This window comes from Diabrotica undecimpunctata, chromosome 5, assembly GCF_040954645.1.
Source record: "Diabrotica undecimpunctata isolate CICGRU chromosome 5, icDiaUnde3, whole genome shotgun sequence".
Lineage (NCBI taxonomy): Eukaryota > Metazoa > Arthropoda > Insecta > Coleoptera > Chrysomelidae > Diabrotica > Diabrotica undecimpunctata.
The window spans coordinates 94,332,052-94,349,484 of NC_092807.1; the positions used below are offsets into that span (position 1 = coordinate 94,332,052).

The 17,433-nt window shown below is 34.1% G+C and overlaps 1 protein-coding gene across 3 annotated transcripts in view; it reads left to right on the forward strand.

Annotated features, from left to right (window-relative positions):
• nompC (no mechanoreceptor potential C) overlaps positions 1 to 17,433 on the forward strand; it is a 160,044-nt gene that overhangs the window by 81,666 nt on the left and 60,945 nt on the right. For all 3 annotated transcript variants that reach the window (XM_072532233.1, XM_072532230.1, XM_072532232.1), the window contains exons 11-18: positions 4,632 to 4,840; positions 6,127 to 6,303; positions 6,522 to 6,753; positions 10,281 to 11,296; positions 12,380 to 12,545; positions 13,158 to 13,395; positions 13,616 to 13,955; positions 15,142 to 15,838. In XM_072532233.1, coding sequence (XP_072388334.1) covers positions 4,632 to 4,840; positions 6,127 to 6,303; positions 6,522 to 6,753; positions 10,281 to 11,296; positions 12,380 to 12,545; positions 13,158 to 13,395; positions 13,616 to 13,955; positions 15,142 to 15,838 — 3,075 coding nt within the window. The remainder of the gene's footprint in view (positions 1 to 4,631; positions 4,841 to 6,126; positions 6,304 to 6,521; positions 6,754 to 10,280; positions 11,297 to 12,379; positions 12,546 to 13,157; positions 13,396 to 13,615; positions 13,956 to 15,141; positions 15,839 to 17,433) is intronic.

Sequence of the window (17,433 nt, forward strand, 5' to 3'; positions counted from 1 at the left end):
CAAATTGCGCCTTAGGTACTGACCAAAAAGTCTTAAAAGTGCCCAAATAATACTAACTAGCAAGCCATTATACATATACATACATATATAACTAGCAAGCCAGGAAAAACCAACAGATGTCTCTTCATACAGACCCATAATCATGCTGTCAGTATTTTCAAAATGCTTGAAAGACTAGGCCCGGTAGATTAAATGTCGATATACCTTAACAAAATTGGATACGAGACCATATTTTTTTATACAGAAGCATTCAAGAGGACAACAAGTACATTAAATTGTCCAAACTATTAATAAAGCACTAAAAGATAAACATTACTTAAGTAGAGTATTCTTCGACATAAACCAGGCTTTTGACAACATCTGGCATCCTGGGCTAATTTGCAAAATCAAGCAGATCTCTCCATCACCTTACTTCTTCTTCTTAGAGTGCCATATCCCTACGGAACGTCGGCGACTACCATGCTTATAATATTTTTATACTGATCTCGGTCTTGCGCTACGTGTAGCAATTGGTCCGTTGTCAAACCTGTCCACTGCCGCAAATTCCTCAACCAAGAGAGTTTCTTCCGTCCTATCCATTTCTTTCCTTCGATTTTACCGTTGACAATTAGCCGAAGGAACTCATATCTTGGTCCTCTGATTATATGTCCAAGATATTCTAGTTTACGCCTCTTAATAATATTTAATAGAGTTCGTTGATGTCCCATTCTTCGAAGAACTTCTTCGTTTCTAGTTCTGCTAGTCCATGGAATTTTTAGTATCCTTCGATACAACCACATCTCAAACGCCTCGATTTTATTCATGATATCGGCGTTTAAAGTCCAAGTTTCATATCCATACAAAAGTACAGACCACACGTAACATCTTGTAAACTTTTCACAGATTTCCAAATGTAATGAGTTTTTGGATAATAGAGGCTTGAATTTTTGAAATGAGTTTCTTGCCTGTTCAAATCTACATCGAATTTCGAAGGATGGATCTAGATTTTGGGTAATCCAACATCCAAGGTATTTGAATCTCTGAACTCTCTGCAGCGGTTGTTGGTTTAATATCAGTTGGGTTGCGCCGATATCAACTTTACTGGTCACCATGTCTTTAGTTTTATCGATATTTATCGACAGTCCCCAATTTGTGCATTCCATGTCAACTCTATTGATTAGCTCCTGCAGATCGTCGATGTTTTCAGCTAGAATCACAGTATCGTCGGCGTACCGTATATTGTTAATTATTTCTCCTCCTATGATAATTCCTTTTTGATCTTTTAAAGCTTCCCTAAATAAATTCTCAGAATACACGTTAAAGATGGTGGGAGATAGTATACAGCCTTGTCTTACGCCTCGTTCAATACTGATTGGCTTTGATTCTCTGTTGTTGGTATTAATAATGGCTGTTTGGTTCCAGTAAAGTTTGGCAATAAGTTTGATGTCTTTCTCATCTAGTTGGATGCTCTGCAAGGCGGTAATTAGTCTGGTATGCTGAACGCCATCAAATGCCTTTTCAAAATCAATGAAGCACATATATACGGGTTTTCTTACCTCCCAACATCGTTGAAGGAGTGTTTGCATAGAAAATAGTGCTTCTCTAGTTCCAAGGCATCTCCGGAACCCGAACTGCTCTTGACTAATTATTTGTTCGCACTTGTTGTTAATTCGGTTTAGAAGAATATGCAACAGTATTTTAACGGCATGGCTCATTAAACTAATGAGTCTACAATCGCTACATTTCTTAACGTTTGGTTTCTTAGGTAGAGGAATAAAGATCGATTTTAGCCAGTCCGATGGAATTTCATTGGTATCATATATTTGATTGAAAAGTACAGTGAGTTCTTTTATATTGTCATTTGAGAGTATTTTAGCCATTCGCTGTATATTTGATCTGGTCCACTGGCTTTGTTGTTTTTGGCTTGGTGTATGGCTTTTTGCACTTCAGCGTTTAAGATTGATGGTCCTGTATTTGCACTAAAGTTAGGTAGTGATCTTCGATTATCCTTAAATAATGCTTTAATGTAGTTTTCCCATTCCTCCATTACTTCGTCTTCTAGGGATAGTGCATGACCTTCATTATTCGTTAATGTTATGGGTGTATTTCTTTTGTGTACTGTAACTTCTTTTATTTTCTTATGTGTGTTAAATTCGTCATGTTTTCGTTGCAATTCTTCTAATTCCTCACATTTTTCTCGCATCCATAACTCTTTGGATTCCCTGATTTTTCTTCGAATGAGATTATGCTTTCGTTTATACTCTGAGTTATTTCTATTTATCAGCTTACTACAATCTCCTAAAGTCATATTGAAGTAAGAACACCTTTCAAACTAAGGTAATCAAGAACAAATCTGATTATCATCGTATTTGTTTTATAGTACTACAAGGTAGTGTTCAACTCACAGTACTCTATGTATTATATGCCTTAGAATACTAGTAATACAAAATACGGTAACAGAAACATTCCCTGACTACACAGCAGTTATTTCATGTCACGAAAACTAACAAATAGCGGCATAATTCTCGCAAAACTACCTGACAACCTTTAAAGGCGTTTAAAGAAAAGAAATTAGAGAAACCATTTCAAAATTGAAAACTAACAAAGCCACCGGTTTGGACAATCTTCCTGCCGGACTCTTTAAAAATGGTAGTGACACCCTTTTTAAACGCATGCATAAATTAGTAACCGAAATCTGGCAACGGAAGGAAACGCCCGATAACTGGAAAGTAGGTGTAATGAGATTAACTATAATATAATATATATATATATATATATATATATATATATATATATATATATATATATATATATATATATATATATATATAATAATTCACAAAAAAGGAGATATGATAGTGGGTGATAATTATAGAGGTATTGTACAGACCTATTGTACAGAAGATTGATCCCCTATGCTGAACAAATAGTTGGGAACTACCAGTGCGGTTTCCGGTCCAATAAATCAACAACGGAGCAAATCTTCACAGTCAGGCAGATTCTTGACAAAACGCTTGACTTTGGAGTCGACACCCACCACATATCCGTGGATTTCAAAGCCGCATACGACTCAGTCAACAGACAAAAACTTCTACAGGCTGGTGGAATTTCAAATGCCGCTTCAACTTGTTCAACTAACGGAACTTACACTCACAGGCGTAGAGAGTGTAGTCAGAATCCAAAACGACTTTTCAAGACCCTTCCATTGTAAAAATGGACTGAGACAGGGATATGGACTGTCGTGTCTCTTATTTAGCCTTGCACCAGAAAAAGTAATTCGAGAATTACATATTAATACGAATGGCACCATCTTTAATAACTCTGTACAAGTGGTCGGATATGCAGATGACATAGACATACCTAGATAGGCAACCAGATACCTAGACTATTAATTGATGATCTGAAACTGGAAGGTGTGGACACCTTCGTCTTATTTAAATTAAAAGAAGAATAATGTTTGCCAATATTGCCAGTGCTATTGTGGCTTGAGGAAACAGATGGACCCAAAACTACCCAGAAAAATTGAAGTTAGCATATATAAAAAACTAATAAGGCCAGTGTTAACATACGAGTCAGAAACGTGGTCACTTATACAGAAAGACCAAGAATTGCTTAAACGTTTCGAGAGAAAAATTTTAAAGAAAATATATGAAGGAGTCCAAGAACAGGGTTTGTGGCATAGGCGCTACAACTTTAAGTTATACAGAAGTTTTGGGGAACCTAACGTTGTAAAATGTATTATTAGCACGCCTTCGATGGATAGGACGTGTAATTAGGCGAGATAAAGATGCAACAGTAAGAAAAATTTTCGACCTAAGAGGACCAGTGGGAAGACGAGCCAGAAGAAGACCAAAACTTAGGTATCAAAATAACATAGAAGATGATCTAAAATCCATCGGAGTTAAAGCATGGAGAAGAGTTGCCAGAGACAGGAGCGAATGGAAGATTGTTCTGAAGAATACTTTGGCTCATAACGAGCTGTAGTACCACTGATGATGCGCACTGATGAGCACTGGAAATGCTTCACAGTAAAAAATCGTTTACATGAAATTATTTAAAACGGACAAAGTATTACATATGAAAAATTATTTTGATAACTCCTAATGTGAACAATTTGCATTTGCAAAACGTTTCCCCAAGGTTACAATACGTTGGCAATATTATTTTATTGACTGACATCATCGAGAAGATAGCCAGACTAAAATGGAGATGGGCAGGACACATAGCCAGAATGACAGATGGGCGATGGACAAAGAGGTTATTGGAATGGAGGCCAAGGGAAGACAAGAGAAGCGTCGGTCGACCACCTACAAGATGGACTGACGATTTAAGACGACTCAATAAAAACTGGATGAGAGCGGCGCAAGATAGACGGGGTTGGAAACATGAGGAAGAGGCGTATGTTCAGCAGTGGACTCTTGAGGCTGGATGATGATTATTTTATTATTAAATAAGAGAAAAAATTTTCAAAATGACTAAGAATAAAAAATGAATGGATCTGCATTTAATTTAACGTTAATTTAGATAAATCCTAGATTTTGATTATTAAGAAGATGTGTTATTTCCAGTAAATAAAAAAAAATATAAAGTAAAATAGTATATACTCTAGATAAGTTGAAACATTGATAATACAATTGCAAATTATTTTGTAGGTGGTAAACTTAAGGAAACGGCTTTGCATATTGCGGCTAGGGTAAAAGATGGAGAAAAATGTGCGTTAATGTTACTTAAATCTGGAGCGGGACCCAATCTAGCCACTCATGATGGAAATACACCGGTTCATGTTGCTGCAAAGTATGGCAATCTGCCAACACTATTGCTTTTACTGGAAGACGGGGGTGATCCTCAGTTCAAGAATAAGGTAATGTATTTTCAGTTATTAACGCCTTATTTAATATACACCTTCTAGTTACCACAAGCCACACACATAAAAAATCGTCCAATAGTACCTTGTTTCAAAAATACACGCTCTGTGAGAAGCATATATTTACTTTTGTTTGTGATATTAGTAAGGTCAATTCGCTCAGCTGGGGAATATTTTGACAGATTCATAGTCGGAAACCTACAACACAAAAATTCCTACCTCAAACTATTATCAGCTTAAATAAACTTACTATTGCTGATTTCTTTCATTGAAAAAAGAAGATTTATTATAAATAATGGGAGTGTATACAAAACCCATAAAATTTTTCGTATATTTCAAAAAATATAATTGTTGTTAAAATTTCACGTATTGTAAAAAATATTTTTGTACTATTCGCGCTGTTTATTTTGTTGTTTAACATAGGTCTATTAAAATATAAATAATTAAAGTTAACTTTAAACTTGTTTACATATGGTTTACATATAAGTTTTCAACATGAATTCTAATGAGCAAAAATTACTATTGGACAACAATCTGCTTAGCATAACAACGACAATTTTTGTAAAATCACTACTAATTGCAATGCTAAATCTTATTTCCATGGGGAAAGAGATATACTTATTTTGTAAGATAAAAAACCAAAGTTTATGTTTGTTGTAGTATTCGCGTTCTCAAACGAGCGTGCTGCCAACTGCTGTCAAAATAGATGACTAATACAATAGAGATAAATGTTTGTATTTTGAGAACGATTTCCGAAGTGGAAATTGAAACGTCAATAAACGTACTTTAACCTTTAATTGTGGCTTATTCCCATTTAAATAGTAATTGATTAGTATAATGACAGAAAAAAATGATTACTTAAATATTTTAACCTTTAAAAAATCTTCTGCTTATTATCGTACTTATTCTTATTTGACAATTAAAACACGGAGTTCTTATCTTTGCTTAATGAATCTAAATAGCAGTGGTGTTTTAGACAAATTTAACGGTTTGAGAAGTTACGAAAAAAAGAAAAAATTTTAGCCAAATGGGAGAGTGTGACATATATTATCAAACTAACTGACGACGAATCTTTTAAGTTCGCAACCAAAAAGGAAATAGAAAATGGATTTGCAGAACTTAGTTCAAAGAATGATGTTAAGCTTGTCCCAGCATTACTAATTTAAGAACTTATTTTCAGGTGCAGGCTGAGACATCTACTCTAAGCGTGTTATTAATAGTATTATTATTGATATAAATCTTTTATATTTCTATGATATTTAACATTTTGTTCATTTTTATAGAAAGGAGAAACGCCACTGCATCTTGCTGCCCGAGGCTGTAAGGCAGAAGTCGTTCAGCAGTTGATAACCTACGTGAAGGACCATAAAAGTGAAGAAAAGGCAGCAGCTTATATTAACGAAATTAACGAAAATGACGAAAGCGCCCTACATTATGTCTGTACAGTTACTAAAGAAGAGGTAAATATCTTATTTTTAATTAATTTCATTATAAAATCTAATAAATTATCCGTTCTTTGGTTGTTTATCCACATTTGCTTCATATTATACGATCTTATGCAATCTCATATCACTTGGTGATTTCTTTTTCAATCTCTTGTCAATTACTTTTTCGTTCAGTTTTGTCATTAATAGATATATTAAAGTAATTTTTTTTATGTCTTAATCTGATTTTTCAGGTTGAAGTGCCAAATTCAGATAGAGAAGTTGCGAAAATTTTACTTGAAAATGGAGCTGATGTTAAACTTCTTACCAAACAACACGAATCAGCATTTCATTATGTTGCTTTAGCTGGTAACAACGATGTTGTAATGGAGATGATTTCGCATATGTCCCCTACTGATTCGCAGAAAGCTCTCAACAGGCAAAACGACCATGGGTGGACACCTTTGTTAATAGCATCTCGAAAGGGTAATATAACTTTATTATAGTACGTCTAGAATGTACGTGGAAACTAAAATAACGACGTATGCTTTTATATTTTAATACGTTATAGTACAATTCCACTATTTGGAAGAGTGATTTCATCGTTTAAACGCCGAATGTCCTTAAATTTAAATGTACTCAGCAGCCCCCGAAAACTACCCGTTTAATTTGCGCTTTCCCGTTGCTAAGTTGCGTTTAAAAATCATAGAATGTATAATTAGTACATTTATTTGTGCTTCTCTATAGTAGACGTAACCACAAGATGCCGTATAGTGTAGCCGATTCTTGTTCACAAGTAACAGTTATGGTCATACAAAGCTGAATTCTTCGTCGCAGCGATTATTACCCACATAAAAATTCCAAAAAAAATTTTTCAATAGTAAAAATTGTATTGAAATTAATTTTATTTACATGTTCAGTTTTGTTACATATCTAAGTTTATAGAATAAAAATTGATATGTTACATTTCATTCCCATTCCGTTTTAAAAACTTGGCAATTGGGAATTTGTAAAGCATCATAGCGGTAATACCACTGCACCTGTCGAATCAAGAAACGTTCATTTACATGGGCGGTGCTGGCGTGAGTGCTTCTGTTGCCTTTTGTGATTATATTTTTTGCGGTTGAAGTTTGTGGTGATAATCCTAGTGTTATTGGAGTTTGTCGTTTTATAGTAAATGTTTAATTATATTCTGTGATTATTAAAATATAATGGACGAGCAACCGAGTTGTTCCAAGAGAAGACAGCAAAATGTTAACGTCAGAAGAGAAGGTAGTGATACGATATGAAGGAATTGAATTGCATGATGCAGAAAAATGGCATCAAATATTAGCCAAGCGGCCGATATTTGTATTTATTCCATTATCCATAATATATCCATTAGCTGTATTTATCATGTGCCTAAAAATACATCGGAAAATAAAAAGCAAATATAACGAAAAACTAGAGGTAGAAAAAACATTGTTTTGGATGACGAGACAAGACATTTTAGTTTCGGAGTAAAATTCCAACACTGAAAAAATTTCTCAATTGCTCGAAAACAATTACTTTTTACCCAAGATATCTAGTTGAGTATTAATCAGAACTATGCGCAAAATGAACTTTCGATGTGTAAAAACAGAAAAAGTGTGTTATTAGAAAAAAAAGAAATTATTGTGTGGAGAAGAAAATATTTTAAAGAAATACGAACACTTCGCAGCATTGAACGGAAAACATATTATTTGGATGAAATCTGGATTAACGAAGGTCATACATTTGAAAAAGATTGGCAAGATTTAAATGTCAAAGGTAAACGCGAAGCATTTATAGAAGGCTGCTTTACAGGATTAAAAGCTCCATCAGGAAAGGGACGATGTTTAATCATTATCTATATAGGAAGTGACACAGGGTTCCTTGATGATGGATTGCTTCAGTATGAGTCAAGAAAAACAGGAGATTATTATGAAGAAATAACTTCCGAAGTATTTGAGCGCTGGTTTAAGAGAATCTTAACAAAATTAGAACCTGGTTAGGTCACGTCAATAGATGATTTAGCGTAACTTCCGCGACAGCTGAGTAGTATCAATAAGCTTTCTGCAAATTTATTTGTTTTTTTATAGCTTTTTGTTTAAATCCTTGCTGTGCTGCAGTGATCTCAGTTTGGGAACCAAGATGCGGATAGTGAGGTGCTACGTTCTTCCAGTGTTACTATATGGAGTTGAAGCCTGGACACTGACGCAAGCCACTGAAAAACGAATCGAAGCCTTCGAGATGTGGATATACAGAAGGATACTAAAAATATCTTATGTGGACCATGTCACCAACGTTGAGGTCCTACAGCGCATGACAAAAGAAAAAGAAGTGCTTAATTTAATTAAACAACGTAAGCTTGAGTACCTCGGCCACGTGATGCGGAACGAAGAAAAATATCGAATTCTTCAACTCGTTATGCAGGGTAAAGTATTTGGCAGAAGAGGACCGGGACGCCGTCGTATCTCGTGGTTGAAAAATCTCCGACAATGGTTTGGGATGACCTCAGCGGAGCTGTTTCGCAGAGCAGTCAACAAAACAATGATAGCCTTGATGATCGCCAACATCCGGACCGGATAAGGCACTGAAGAAGAAGAATAGCTTTTTGTAACAATAAAAAACTGAAAACTTTGTTTTCGAAACTTCCGCAAAATTTATTAGAAAATCACTACAGCTGTTTCAGCAGAGTACTTTTCTCAAGTAATCTATTTTTGGTATGTATTTACTGTTTGTCTGAAGTTGGTTAAAGACTATAATGTGGTTTCGTTAAAGACTATAAAGTGTAAATGCATTCCAAAAATAGATCACTTAAGAAAGGCATTCTGCCGAAACAGCTGTAGTGATAAGATTTTATAATAAATTTTGTAGAAGTTTCGAAAACAAAGTTTTCAGTGTTTTATTGTTACATAAAATGAATTTTCATCAAGTAACGGTCGAATCCATCAATTCTAGCTTTTTGCTTATGACATTCTGTATTTTTAGGGGAATGTAGGGAATAAGCCACAAAATGTATTCAAATGTTTAATTTACTGACGTTTCGATCTCTATAAAGAGACCGTTTTCAAATATATAAATGATAGATATATTTATTTTTTATAGCTTTTTGCCTTGGGAATTCTGTATTTTTAGGGAGAATTTTGAAAATAAGCCACAATATATCTATTTACATGGATAATTTACTGACGTTTCGATCTTTATTCTAGAGACCGTTTTTAAAGTTAGAAAAAAAAGAAAATAAATAATATAAGATTATGTAAATATATAATAATAATAAACAAATAAAAATAAATGTAACTATCGTGTATATCTTTGAAAACGGTCTTTGAATAAAGAGATCGAAACGTCAGTAAAAACCTGTAAATAAATTTATATTGTGGCCTATTTCGAACAAATAATATTTAAAAAATATAATATAATTAACGTTGAAATAAAAGTGAGTGTACGCCACTGGATTTTCATACGTCTTTCCCCACTTATCTGCCTTCAAACGATGAAATCACTCTTCCAAATAGTGGAATTATAGTATAGTTGATTTTTTAATGGCATTTCAATTAACAACTAACCTATTAACGAACAGACGCCTATAATTAAAAAATAACTGATAATTCTATAGATCCATTGATAACATGATAAAAAACAATTCCACAGACATTTTAGGCAGTTACTCTATAATTGGTATAATACTCCCAACTCGGTAAATAAGCGGTAGAGGAACCTTTCTTTGTGATTTTTAGCGAAAATAAGTTACTGGAAATTGTATTAAGTTATTATGTTCATACCATAATATTAAATTAATTTATTTGTATAGTATTTACACTACTACTGACTTATTTGCGCCATCTTTATGGTAAGCACCGGACCAATGAAACTGGTGCAGAAAGAAACTAACGGGGGCTCTGCGTTTCGTTCATATTTTTCCAGTAACTCCTTTCGTCCGAATCTAACATTAAAATATTTGCTTTAATTTAATAAGTTTAAGACTGTACTTAATATTTTTATTTTAGGTCACATAGACTTAGTAAATAATCTACTTGCCAACCATGCAAGGGTGGATGTATTTGATTTGGAGGGCCGATCTGCGCTGCACTTGGCTGCTGAACAAGGCTACCTTCAAGTTTGTGATTCCTTGCTTACTCATAAAGCCTTTATCAACTCTAAATCAAGAAACGGCCGAACAGCGCTTCATTTAGCAGCGATGAACGGCTACATTCACCTGGTTAAGTTTTTAATTAAAGACCATAATGCCGTTATCGACATTTTAACCTTAAAGAAACAAACTCCCCTTCATTTAGCTGCAGCGTCAGGTCAAATTGAAGTTTGTAAATTATTGTTAGAGCTAGGAGCAGATATTGATGCTACAGATGAACAAGGTCAGAAGCCTATTCATGCAGCTTGCCAAAATAACTATTCTGAAGTTGCCAAATTATTTCTACAACAACATCCCAGTCTTGTTATGGCCACTACAAAAGATGGAAATACCTGTGCGCATATAGCAGCTGCGCAAGGTAGTGTTACCGTCATAGAAGAACTTATGAAATTTGACAGACAAGGCGTGATATCTGCGAGAAATAAACTTACAGATTCTACTCCGTTACAAATGGCTGCAGAGGGAGGACACGCGGAAGTAGTGAAGGCATTGGTTAGAGCAGGGGCTAATATAACAGACGAGAATAAAGGAGGCTTTACAGCTGTGCATTTGGCAGCTCAACACGGTCATCTTCAAGTACTTGAAGTATTAAGATCTTCGAATACCTTACGAATTACAAGCAAAAAACTTGGTGTAACGCCTCTTCATGTGGCTGCCTATTTCGGTCAAGCTGACACCGTTCGAGAACTACTAACACATGTACCGGGCACTGTTAAGTCAGATTCGCCAAATGGTGCTTCGTTGGTACCAGCACTAGGTAATGAATCCGGTATGACGCCTCTTCACTTGGCCGCCTTTTCGGGAAACGAAAATGTAGTTAGATTGCTGCTGAATTCCGCCGGAGTGCAAGTGGATGCTGCTACACATGAAAATGTAAGTAATATAGTTAATAAAAATAAATAATATTAAAGTAGTGCTATGAATGTGAATAGAAGAAAAGTCCACAAGTAACTTGTGTGGGGGTTATCGGTGAGTTGAATTTGATAATAAACAAAGCATATTTAACCTTCAACCTAATATTGTAGTTATTGTTAAAAATAACCGCCTTGTGAAATCACCTGTTAAAAGATCTGTTTTTAGTGTAATTTACCAGAAAAATCTCTTCTCAAGTGATCTCTTCATCATTTTTTCATTTTTTCTTTAAGTTCTTTCAACAATTTAATCATAACTACATTTGCATCTCTTTTATCTTCTTCTTCATTTTCGGTGGTATTCTATTTATTTTTTTTTGCTTCTTTCATAGCTCTAATCTTGCTCTCTTATCTTCCGCTTATTCTCTTCGACTGTTTCTACCTCGCATCCCGTTTCGTTTTTATATGCGTTAATTTTATTTAAGTTACCTATTTCTTTATTTATTTAACACTATTACTTGATTTTTATTGGAAATCTCGTTAAAAGGCTTGTCAATATAAATTCAGTTTTGAGAGAACTTGAATTTAGATTTAATTTCAAATATGTTCTTTATATTTCTGCCTAAAACCGACTCTGTCTTCTATTCGACACCTCAATCACTTTGTAAAAAGCACTGCGGAAAGTAGCCTAATCGACCAATCGGACTTAGACTTCTTATCAGTGATAAAAACTTTATTGACAATTTTTTTGTCCCACTGTTAGTAATCCTAAAGATGTTTTTAATAACTATTATAGGTTAGAATAATAATAATACGATCTTCCTTTTCTAGGTTGTTCGGTTTTTTTCACTATTTACTTAAACTCACTTTGTTTACATGCTATAATAATTTGGCGATTTATCTGCTCGTAATTTCCTAATATTTCGAAGTTTATTATGAAGCGGAATTAAATCGAATTCGCTGTCTTCTGGTCAAGACCGTTGTCATAGAAAATAAATAGATTCCTTTCCATAAATATATTTTTATATAGTAATAAATCCACAGATCTTGTTGATTAATAATTGGTATTACTAATTTAATTGTGTTTGCATTGAAACTTGTCTAGGGTTACAATCCAATGCACCTAGCTTGCTACGGAGGACATGGTACAGTGGTTGGACTTCTACTTAGTCGTTCTGCAGAACTTTTACAAAGTCACGACAAGCATGGGAAAACGGGTCTGCATATAGCAGCGCAACATGGACATCTACAAATGGTTGAAGTTTTGTTAGGTAAGTTAAATGTGGTTGAAAATTCTATCTGATTATCTCCCAGTGCTATCTAGGTATATAGCCTGGACAATTGATATCAGGCATTAGCTACAAATACGTCACATTTCAGACAGAAATCATTAAGTATTTCTCCATGAGCAGTACTTTTTCCATTGCCAAGTCTTACAACCAGTTGATTCAGTATGTGACTTCCGTCTGTCATTTTCTGAAATCCAACATATGAAATATTTAATTTTCCAAACAGTGGCCCAATAATAATATAGCTGGTGCCCTATGCCAGCATTTTCTACTACGTCTAAAATCTGGGCTTACACTTCCGCATAATTCGTGGTTCCAATGTTTTCTTGTCCATCTTTATCGTCGTTGTGATCTTGATCTGTAATCCTACAGCTAATTAGGGTCAACTGATACTTACGGGATGCGATCAGTTATGCTCAACTCTTTTTTTTTAGAGATCTTAACCCTGCTGCTTTTTTTATCTTTTTCTTAGGACAAGCTGTTTTGAATGTAGAGCTACTGTAAAGCCGACCTTTTAATATAAAGTTCCGCCATATTTCATATTATAATATCAAACTCTTTAATATTATAATATTAAACTGTGCTATTTCTTAGGTCAAGGTGCTGAAATTAACTCTCAGGATAAAAATGGATGGACGCCATTGCACTACGCAGCTAGAGCTGGCCATGTTGACGTCGTGAAATTGCTGGTAGAATCAGGTGCTTCGCCGAAAGCAGAAACAAGTCTAGGAGCAGTTCCAATTTGGTTTGCTGCTTCCGAAGGCCACCATGCAGTCTTAGAGTATCTTATGACTAAGGAGCATGATACATATGCGTTGATGGAAGATAGAAGGTATATATTTTGAAGCAAAAATAATATATTGATCATTTCGTTATATTCATTAAGTTAAAGCATAAAAATATTGTACAAATATTGCTAATGTTGGTACCAAGTCTACACTAAAAATATGACAGCCAGGTTTATAGTCCGTATGACCAAACAAGCCTTATTCTTAGTTAAGTTTGTATTTACCTTAAAAAGAAAAATTATTTTTAAATAATCTACTTTTCAGATTTGTTTACAACCTGATGGTTTGCTCCAAAAACCACAACAACAAACCCATAGAAGAATTTATTTTAGTGTCACCAGCACCCGTGGATACAGCAGCCAAACTGTCCAATATCCTTATTGTCCTATCCAATAAGGAAAAGGAGAGGGCAAAGGATCTTATAGCTGCGGGAAAATACTGCGAAGCAATGGCTACCGAGCTTCTGGCTCTGGCAGCTGGAGCGGACTCTGCGGGTAAAATTTTAACAGCGACTGATAGAAGAAACGTAGAATTTTTAGACGTACTCATAGAAAACGAACAAAAAGAAGTCATAGCGCATACTGTTGTTCAACGATACCTACAGGTAAACAATAGGTAAATTTTTTAGCTATAGCACGATACACAGAACTAACTATGTTAATCATAATTCTTACTTAAATTAGTATCGAGCCGCGCATATACGTCATTTGGGGATTGAAAATAAAATTCTCAACCTTCTATTTATTCTATTTTATTCCCATGCTTTCTAAGAACGTAAATATATATAGACCAGCAAAATATTGATAAGTTTACCGATCGTTCAAACTATTCAATGAACTTGTCTCACTAGATATACACTAGAGAATCGCACCAATTTATATTGTACGGGGGCAAATTTTATGGGAATTATCTTACTTTTCCACTTATTTACATGGGCGAAGAATACACAATAAAAATGACCCCGGTAAGAATTTACTGCTGACATTTTACATGGTTGCCGCTACCGTTTAGTTCAATTTATAGATTAGTCACCTTTAATTGAAAATTGTCCGACTATATACACCTTGTATTCAGATTCATAATAATCAAAATTCGACAATAAAGATAAAAAACTTTGATAAGCATGTATTCATAAAAATAAAATAAATTCTTACCTACATAAAGATAATAAAAAATCGATGATAATATGTTCTTCTTCTTCTACTTCTTGTTCCTTGCTCGATTATCGTTTGTTTGTTATTAAATTGGCTATACTAATTTTGTTGACGGCAACTCGGAAAGGAATACAGAGGATCTGTTAATCAGATAATAATATAGATATTAAAAAAAGTCGATAAGGAAGTATTTATAAAAATAAACTAAATTCGTACCTACATAAATTTAATTTGTGTCTTGCATCTTCCATGTCATGTATGAATTCGGTGTATTTCGGTGTGCAACATCCATTCGATGGAAGCGGGATTTGTCCAGTGTGTAGGTATCTTATTTTTCCGTCTCCATTTCCAACTTTTCATTAGCATTTTTATTTTTCTCTCTTCGGATCAGAAGATTGTACCTTTTTTTACAGGATCGCCTTGTGTTAAATTATGATGCTGTCAACTTATATATATTTATATCATTTACGTGTACAGTCACTGCCATTGTTCTCAGTCCAACTAAGATTATTATTATTTGAGGATTAAACATTTATATTATAAGATTTTAGTTAATACTTAAAAATAATTAATCTCAATACACATTGACGCATATTGTATAAAAAATTGTCAAATTTACATATAATTTGTTTTCAGGAATTATGGAGGGGAGCCCTCAACTGGGCGGCCTGGCGTACTCTCTTGCTGTTCGTGTTTTTCATAATATGTCCCCCAGTATGGATAGCCTTTACTCTTCCATTAGGTCATAAATACTATAAAGTTCCAATAATTAAGTTCATGTCGTACCTAACATCCCACGTGTACCTCATGGCGTTTTTACTAATAGTGGGAATAACACCACCATACCCAGTGTTAAGAAAAAGTTTACTACCGTATTCTTACGAATGGATATTGCTGGTTTGGTTAAGTGGACTTTTACTATTCGAACTAACCAATCCGAGTGATAAGTCAGGTCTGGGTTGGATCAAAATATCAGTACTACTGTTCAGCATATTCGGAGTGGGGGTACATTTGCTAGCGTTTGTGTTAGACGACAAAGCCCACTGGCCCACTATGTTGTACTGTAGAAACCAACTGTTTGCATTAAGTTTCGTACTAGCGTGTGTTCAAATTTTAGATTTTTTATCATTTCATCATTTGTTTGGGCCTTGGGCTATCATTATTGGTAACTTAATGAAAGATTTAGCTAGATTTTTGGCTGTTTTAGCTATTTTTGTATTCGGATTTTCAATGCAGTTCGTTGCGTTGAATCAACCCTTCGCGAATTTAACCCCAAGCGAATTAATCCGACTAAACCGACAAGGAGTTATAAAAACAGGATATTTTACAGATGGTAAGTTATATGTAACTTTATGCTTATATTTGTACTAGCAATATGTTAAATATAATATAAAGATGACCAACAGAAATAAAGTAGACAATTATTTTTAAGAGTAATTGGTTAAACTTCCTGGGATAGCTTAAGACCCTCGCTTAAGTAAAAAAGTTTACCAAGCTTTTACCTAGCTGTTTGTAATCTATATTGCTCATATTTTTTTACAAAAACCTTGTATGTTCTTCACCAAATCTTTTGATACATTCTTATGAAATCATGAATGTGTTGCTTGTGTGAGTCCATTTCAAAAGGTAAAAGAAATAATAAATTAGACTTACTCACAATCAATTTAATTTAACTAATCAGACGACTGGTTTCGCTTTCTATAATATGCAAAGCATCTTCAGGTCACGATACAAAGTTAAATAAATGCTGAAAATAATAAACCCATATTAGGGTGTTGTCTAATAAAGATAAAACAAAGATAGGTGATATAAATTATATAAATTACAGTAATTATGCCAATATTACATATCTGTGGTTTTTCAAAATGAATAAATAATCAACATTCTTATGACTTGAAGTGCTTCCCATAATCTTTTCATGTTGCAAGCACTACTTTTTGAACGGAAGCCAGTTAAGGAACTAATGTACGGTTACAGTATAAGGGTTAATACTTTTTTATAATATTGTCTCAATACATTTATTTAATAAAGAATTACTTTCGTTTTAAAAAGTGCAACTACAAGGATATAATTACACCAAAAGGTTAGATTAAATCCTAGGTAAACTAGGGAGATTCTGAGGAGAGCTTGGTCCCCTTGTATCTATTAGCTATTCCCGCAGAAAGTTAATTTAAAAATGAAAAATAAAGTATCCCTAGAAATGCAACTATTTGTGAGACTAGAATAAATCGTGTTACCATTACTTTTTAATTTTTATAGTGAAAGTATTGTTTTATTATAAACTGTGGAAATGCTAAAAAATGGGGGAAAAACTACAATGAAAGTCCTTTATGTACTAATGAATAAAATATTGAACACAAAAAAGATACCCATCACATGGAACGAGGCAATAACACTATTACTATTTAAGAAAGGCGATAGAAACGATCTGAAAAACTATAGGCCCATAACGCTACTGAATGTAATATACAAAATGTTAACTAAACTACTAACAAACAGATTAACCACTAAGTTAGATAATTACCAGTCAAGAGAGCAAGCCAATTTTAGAAAAGGATTCAGTACAAGCGACCATCTGCTTACGATAAAAATATTAATTGAAAAGGCCAACGAATATCAAATCCCAATGTATATGGCATTTGTAGACTTTGAAAAAACATTTGATAAGGTCTATAGATACACGGACTTAATTTCCATTATATATGATCAAGCAACAACATCCATTAAAATAGTAGAACAAACGGAGCCCATTAAGATACGGCGAGGAGTCAGACAGAGTGACACTATATCATCCAAACTATTCAATCAAGCTTTGGAAGACTTCTTCTTCTTCTTGCAGTACCGTCTCCTATCGGAGGTTGGCTACCATCACAGCAATATTTACTTTGTTATCTGCTGGCTGCTGTTTGGAAGACGTTATGAGGAAAT